At 34.0% G+C, this 8,446-nt stretch overlaps 1 protein-coding gene across 1 annotated transcript; it reads left to right on the forward strand.

Moving 5' to 3' along the window:
* The first annotated feature begins 237 nt into the window (after positions 1–237).
* LOC112507766 (metallothiol transferase FosB-like) lies at positions 238–2,762 on the forward strand. Its single transcript, XM_025112466.1, has 3 exons — positions 238–601; positions 1,852–2,177; positions 2,566–2,762. Exons 1-3 carry the CDS (start codon positions 375–377, stop codon positions 2,655–2,657), a joined length of 645 nt encoding a protein of 214 aa, XP_024968234.1. The 5' UTR covers positions 238–374; the 3' UTR covers positions 2,658–2,762.
* Positions 2,763–8,446: the final 5,684 nt, after the last annotated feature.

The raw sequence follows: 8,446 nt of genomic DNA on the forward strand, positions 1-8,446 counted from the left end.
ATCAAACACGGTCAACATTAATTCTAATTCCTTCAAAGTCAATTTTCTTTAATAGGCCATCAAATTTCATTTTGTGAATCAAACATCCTTTAAATGGTTACAATAAAAATAACATATAATTTTAGAAATTCATAATAATTATTCTTTTTAAATAATCAAAATAATATGAATAAAAACAATGAACGAGTGAAGAGTATCACACTCTTATCAACTACGCTTGTATGCTGAACACGTAGGATGTTGGTGTACATTGTCTCCCCCCCTCTCTCTAGAACATTCTCTACTTATAAGCGACCGAGCTTATTTGATGCATCCACACATACTCAACACCCAAACTTTAAGTTTTAATATTTGTTTTGATTGAAAGAAGATCAATGATGAAGGAGTTTCATGTAAATGGAGGAGGAGAGATCATGGAAGAGATTGAGGAGGAGGAGATATGGTCTGCACCTTTGTCGAAGCAGGATCAGTTCCCTCTCTTATCTTTGAATCATGTCTCCTTTATCTGTAAATCTGTAAGCCGATCTGTTAAGTTCTACCAGGAGGTATTGGGATTTGTGCTCATCAGACGTCCTTCTTCTTTTGACTTCCAAGGTGCTTGGTACGTATCGATTTCTATTCCCTTTCTTACAGTTTTTTACCTTCAAATTTTGTCAGGATCCGGCTGTTTTTGGATTAAAAAGTTGGATTCAGTTCAAAATTTGCTGTTGTTAAAACGATTAGACAAACCTAAGAAGGAAGAACTCTTGAAAAGAATGTTTTGGTGTTAAATTTTTTCACTTGACTGAGCTAATATTGCGTAATTCCAATGCTCATGTAAATTAGAACGAAGGCATTATCGATTGGATGTTCATTGTCTTGTCTAGATCTCTCTCTCTCTTTCTCTCTCTCTCTCTCTCTATATATATATATATATATTTGGATGTTCATTGTCTTGTCTAGATCTCTCTCTCTGTATATGTATATATATATATATATGTGTATATATATATATATATATATCCTAGAAGTAACTCCATTCAGTTGCAACTTTCAAAGAATGAGCTAACTTGAATACTGGAGTTTGATTGTAAACAATCTTGTGTATTTTTGGATCTGGCCTTCTGTTCATAATGCTGTATTCGTTAAAACAAGAAATCAAAAGCCTGATAATGTAAACGAGTCTGCATACGTGTTGGTAATAGAACTCATAACAAAATCTGATGATGTAAGAGATTCTGTATACAAATCACATCCTCTAAAATGGTAAAAGAACTTGTACTTAAGCAAAACAAGTGATTAGTGGTTTTTATATGCATCATTTCATCACAAACCAGAGCATGGAAATGTAAAATGGGAAATATGATCTTTACTTATGCAATACAGAATTCATAGGAAATGAAAATTTTGTATGAAAGAGTTGAAATATCATAGTTTGTCATTATGCATAAGGAATTTGACAGACCTGATCTTAATACTCATCAGATTTCATTTTTTTTCTGTTACCATAACAACTTTTACCATTGAAGAACTATGATGGTCCATCAATACTATATGAATTTAAAATTTTATTCAATTGTTATCATCTCCCAGATAGTTTTGTTGTGGCAGGCAAATAGTACGGAAGGTCATTAAACTGTTAAGTCGGTGTCATTTAACCCATAGTGTCGGTGTGTTTGTCTGAATCTGAATACATCTTATCGTTGGGCACACATTCGTTGATTTTCATTGTAATAAATTACTTTGATACTTTCACAAAATGATTTCCTCAATGCAGATTTTTATGAATAGGAAAAAAATTAAAATCTTGTTTTTCGTTGCAGTCATATTTAGAGGAAGGGAATTAAAATTTACGTTGATGATTTGAAACAGGTTGTTCAACCATGGGATTGGGATACATTTGCTAGAGATGGAGACAACTCCAAGAAAGAAAGCAGTGATCAATCCAAAAGACAACCACATTTCATTTCAATGCTCAGATATGGATCTGATAATCAAGAAAATAGAGGAGTTGGGCATCAAGTATGTGACCGCGGTGGTGAAAGAAGGTGGCGTGGAGGTGAACCAGCTCTTCTTCCATGATCCCGATGGTTACATGATTGAGATCTGCAATTGCCATGTTCTTCCTGTGCTTCCCATCTCCTCATGCCCCCTCACGAAGATCCCATCCATCAACCATGTGGATTCGTCTTTCTATGGTATGCTCACAATTCCATCCTACCTATTTAGCTCAATCACCTTCTCTGCTGTTTTACATTTATTTTAGAAGAAAGGACCCTTTTAAATTCAAACTTGAAGAAGTAACAGAACCCAATAATAAACTTAAAGCCAATAAGAAGAGTAAGTTATCTTGGTTAAATTCACACTTGAAGAAGTAACAGAACCCATCAATAAACTTAAAGCCAATAAGAAGAGTAAGTTATCTTGGGTGCATTTGGGACATTGTTAAGTTCAAAATTTATGGGAAAACTTATGCGAATTGAAGAGAAAGCTAATCTTTTAGAGTAAGTTATGTTATCTAGTAATCAATAGGAGTGAGCATTACGTAATGAATATATAAATTATATATGATGGGTGAAAATGCAGAGAAGATGAGGTGGACGAGGCAGTTTTGCGGAGAGGATGAGGCCTTGATGATGGACAATCTGTTAGTTGACATGATGGGTATTTCCTTTTAAGATCCATGGGAGGCAGGAAGAGAGCAATTTTGTCCACAAATGCCTTATATGTTGTACAGTGTATATTTTCCAATTTCAATAATAAGCAAGGATTACATGTGCCTAGCTAGCTTAATGAAGGGAGACATGGTAGCAGATTCCTTAGGAAGAATGGTTGGGTTGAAGATCCTTCGGACTGCTTTTATGCCTTTCTCTTGTCTTGTTGGTTTTACTTGCATGGTGGTAATAGAGAGCGGCTGTGAGTTATATATATCAATGTATTGGTAGAGAGGCTATGATGATATGTTATGGCTATATATATATATATATATATATATATATCATCATAATGGTTTGTACCTTATACTTATTCATCTTCATAATCAACATGAATTTGAAATGAATTTCATATGAAGTGGGATACTCATAACGGAAGTTCTTACTACTGAAACCAAACATTGGTTGAAGGTCTAAGCATTTGGAGCTAGTTAATCTAGGGAAAACTGAAACAACCATCAGATATTGGAATCAAGATAAACATAGTTGAATTCAATTAGATCCACATCAGAACAGTAGATTTGTGTGCTTTATAACCTTACTTCCATTATGGTCATAAAAGATAAACACAATGCTATATTTCACTCAAAATCTCAATAAAGTATCATGGAACAACAAGGAAGCACACCATTTTTTCATATCATTCTCTAATCATCCATACTTGCAGACATAGCGGCCGTATCTTGTACTTGGATCACTTCCAAGAGCATATATATATATATATATATAGCGGATCACTTTCAACAGCAAATATATATAGGGTTCGGGTCAGGTTCAGGTGAAAACCGTAAAAGAATGAAAGATTGAGGAACACCCTAATAACCATTCATCTTTACGGTATGTATATACGCATACAAGCAATTTAAGATGTTTCCTGGTTTCTCTGAACGTGCACATTTATGCATATGTGCATACCAAACAAATTACTTGCATGCACATAGGGTTGTTATGGTGTTCCTCGATTTTTCATTTTATGGGGCTTTCTCCCAAACCTGGCTCTATATATAGAAATTTGTCAAAAGGTCAACAAGTAAAAAAGAGAAGTAAAGGTCTTTGCTCTTGTTGAACCACATACATTGGAAGTGAAAAACATTGAGAAGCACCTTGTAACGAGTGACTAGGGGATGTACACAACACAATTTGTCAGCTGATAAACTCAATGGGTTCATAACTTCATGTAAACATGCTCCTTAAAACATTTGTTATGCATATAATATCATGTTATGGAAACATGCTTTCAATTATCAACAATTTAATGATAAAATGCCCAGTTTTGAAATCTTATTGATCCTCGTACATGCCGATCTAGTCCTCATTATTGATTCAGGTGTTAGCCCATGCGTTTTTGAGTGTAATTGGTGTTCTGGTGGGTGGTAAATCCGTACTTTATACCAAATAAAAAACGTTTCTGATTCATAAAAATGGAACACCCTAATCCTCATTTAGCATGCTAAGATAGTTTGAGATAAGCTAAAAAAAGTAATATACACAAACTCCATGAAATACTGAACACGTATTATACAGATACTGATCTTTGCTATAAATATTGTTTAATACGTAGACATACATCCCATTTAGAGCATATAAAAGTTACTTGGTACTGTAGGTCTAATATCTGATCTTGAACTAATCTTTACAACATATGCACTGAAGTCAGTGGCTAACTGTTACATATGACACCGCCATGCTTAATCGTACCAAGAACCCACATCTGGCTCACTAGTTGTTGCATGGTCTAACCATATTTAAACACCAATACCGTGTCAACCTACATGGTCCTGCCAGATGCTTCACAATGGTCTTGCCATATCCCTTTATAACTCCACACGGCTATGCCAAACCTAAGGCACATCCTAAACGGTCGTGCAACATGCACAAACCTGATTCTGAGTTCCAATAACGAATTGTTGCGTTGGTACACCAAATTAATCCCTTCTTTTTTGCATTAATACACCTGTAAAACACATCTAACAAATATCTTATTCTACATCGATCTAGCACTAGGTTATGCATAAAAAACAACCATCTTCTGTTATCATGTTGCTTCCTCACCCAATCAATGGTTATAGAGCCTTACATCGAGCATAAAAATGACGACGAACCGATTCTTGACATCATATGCTACTAAACTCACATCAATGTTGGTGATTTTAATGTCAAGACAAATATATAGTGAGTGAGGTGTGAAGTGTGGACTTACAAATGTTAACTCTATCACCTTTTATCGCCATGCGGAGGTCAAGGGGGTTGCGCCTCTAGTGGTGGTCCCTTGAATTAGTTATGAAACTTAGTAATTTTGTCTAGTATAAATCAAAAGGCTTCTATTCAGAGCTTTTGAGCCTTTTGAATTTAGTCCTTCTATGAGTAGTCTGAGCTTGGTACTTTTAACTCGGAGCTTCTGAGTCACCTGTGACTGTTGTTCAATTTTATCCGTAAGTGGTTGTGACTGTCATGCAATTACAAATTAATTGCTTAACAGTCTGTAACCGTCGATCTCTCATATAAATAGGTAAAATGTGGAATCAGGGTGTGTATATAAAGACTCGATTTTACAATCTTTAATTAAAAAGAGTTACCATTTGGATTACCCTAATAATCAATATGTGACACCCAAGGCAGATAAGGGATGAATTATTATATTAAGATCCAAGTGATTATCCAATTCGTATACGACCAACCCCTCATTTTTAACAATTAAAAACGAAAGTTTAACATATAAACTCTACTTTTCTTGATTTCCTCTTGTAATTAGAACTCGCTACGAATGCCATCGAGAGCTCAAATAAATAGTTGGGGTTCTGATTTCGTGAGATGGAGTGAATTTATGATTTCTGGCCACTCAACCACTTTAGTCCTCACACTTCCAACACTAACACATTAGCCCCTCCACTTGCACTATGAAGGAATTACATTTAACTCTCTTCTTAAAATTTATTACAAATTGGCCATTTTTGAAGTTTTACGTATTATAAGTCGTTATTCTCTTCAAGAGTGTTTGTTTTCAACTTAATGAGTTTAATAGATGGTTAGCTTAATTGATTAAGTTATATTAAGGTGTTTGATTTGAATTTCATAGACATAAGACAAAGATGAAACAATAATTTTATATAAATTTATTGGACACATAAATCTTGATAGATGGAGCTTAATTGTCAAGCAGGCCTGGTGGTTTGTATGGTAGCATTTTCCCAAGTGTTTTTTAATTTTTGAATTATCAAGGAAGATATATTGTATTGGTTTATGTATGCTCGTCTACTGATATTATAAATTCAAAACCTACTTTCTCAATATTCATTAAATTCATATAAATATTTCTGATTTTAAATGCATTAAAAGTGCATCTATTTATTTTAAAAAAACATTTAATGATTTATGATTCAAGATGTGCAAAGTCAAGTTATAAAATAAATGATATAATCCAAGCTTTAAATATCTATCATACCATTTATAGTGGTACTCACTAATCATATATTTTTCTTGCCATTTTATTGTCATTGTCGCATCAAAGTAAAAATTTCAATAAAATACCATAATAAATATTTTTACGAAAACCTCACTTTTTATTTTTTTAATTTATAAAGTGTAATTTTATTTATAAATTAATGTATATATATATATATACATATACATATATATATATATATATAGTCAAATATTATTTTCAGAAGTGATAAATATTTGAGAAGTACATGAGTGATCATATCTTTTCATACGATCGAAATTGGATTTGACTGTTTAATAATTATGACTTTTACTTGTTAAAAATTGCGACTATCCGAAAACTATAGAGAGTACTTTCATAATTTTTACAAATAGTCGGTAAATGGATTATATATGAATCTATGTGATTTACATATGAATTATATGTTTGTATGTAATTCACATATAAACTGAACCTGTGTGATTTATATATGAACTAATTAACTGATTCACATATGAATTCGTGGATTTATATATGAGTCAGTTAAATAGTTAACATGTCTATATATGTTCATATGTGCATTACATGAGTTCATATATGAAATCCATTTGCTTTATATTTATAAAAGTTATGAAATTGCCTTCTATTTTTCGGATACCCAAACAAGGATGTATCCGGTGCTCCACGTATTAAATAGATAAAATACTAGGAATTTTTTTTACTTTTTTTTTGGGAAATTTATAAAACTAATCGGTTTACACAACCCTTTGCCACAAAATAACCACATTTTAGAATTTTTGCCGGAATGACCACCGGGATCGCCCCCGTACTATATGGGGGGCGATCCCCCCTTAAGTCTTAAAAAAAAATTACCCTCAAAAGTCGAGATTACTGTTCATTTCTCGTTGACCGTGCTTTGACCTCGCCCCCGGGCGATCCAGACTGTCCAATCGCCCTCAGGGGCGATCCTGGTATTTTTTTTGTTTTTTGTTTTTTTGGTATTTTTAATAAAACTGATACGCCATTGAAGTTGTATTTTTTAACTTTTTTAGAACCAAATTTCATGGGTAAAAGTTTAAAAATAAACCTTTATAATTATGGAGAAGCAAAAAWTATTTTTATCTGTTTTGGGTTTCGTAAATCAGATATAATATCTGATTGACGAAATTTGACCTCTATTTTGTCATKTTGTGTTTTTTATKTAACAAYTAAGRGRTGTTTTTAATAAAAATGGAAAAATACATAAAGTGTGTCTTTTTACGTATTTAATTTTAAATTTCACGGTTTTTCGTTATAAAAAAACCGGATGATAATTGTGGTTACGAAAAAAAAAAAATTAGTTGATATTTGGAGAAAAAATCAGACATTAAATCTGATTTCGCGGTTTTTTATGATATGACACTCTATGACGTCAATTTGATGCCGATTTGACGATGATTTTGTTTTATTATTTAACGTTTTATATAAATTGGACGTGGGAGACCATTCATCCCCACCAACGCCCGTTTTCTCTGGAAAAACCGAGCGAAAAACCGAGCTTTGACCATCTCACCGACCATTCCGACCAATATCGATGCCATTCTTCGACATACCGTTATAGACTACCGTATAACGACATCGGCGACCTTCCGCCGCCGCCGACCATCGTGATCCGCCGCCGTTGGCCACCATCCGCCGTCGTCGGGCACCATCCGCCGCCACCGACCACCATCATCGGCCGCCCTTCACCACCTTCCGGCGCCAACAACCACCCTCCGCCGCCAACGACCACCGTCAAGAGCCGCGGTCCACCACCCTCATCTGCCACCAACCACCGTCTACCGCCGCCATCCACCACCAACCACCGTCTACCGCCGCCATCCACCACCGCCATCCACCACCGTCCGCCGCTACTATGGAAACACCGTAAATACTCTATCTATCTTTATATGTATATGTATTTATCTATATATATGTATATGTATCTATCTATCTCTCTCTCTCTCTCTATATATATATATATATATGTATCTATCTATATATATATATCTATGTACCGTTTATATCGCTTTTTTTACGTTATGCATCTCTCTCTCTCTCTCTCTCTCTCTCTATATATATATATATATATATATATCTATGTACCGTTTATATCGTTTTTTTTACGTTATGCATCTCTATATATATATATATATACGTTACCGCAATTTATATCTTTTTTTTACGTAATGCATCTATATATATATATATATATATATATAGGAGTGATCATATGAAAACCGCCCTCATTTGTGTAAACCGTGCAAACCACCTTCATCTATCGATTTCATTGTTTAATCTTATGAAATTTTTT

The sequence above is a fragment of the Cynara cardunculus genome (assembly GCF_001531365.2).
Source record: "Cynara cardunculus var. scolymus isolate 2C chromosome LG 2, CcrdV1, whole genome shotgun sequence".
Classification (NCBI taxonomy): Eukaryota; Viridiplantae; Streptophyta; class Magnoliopsida; order Asterales; family Asteraceae; genus Cynara; species Cynara cardunculus.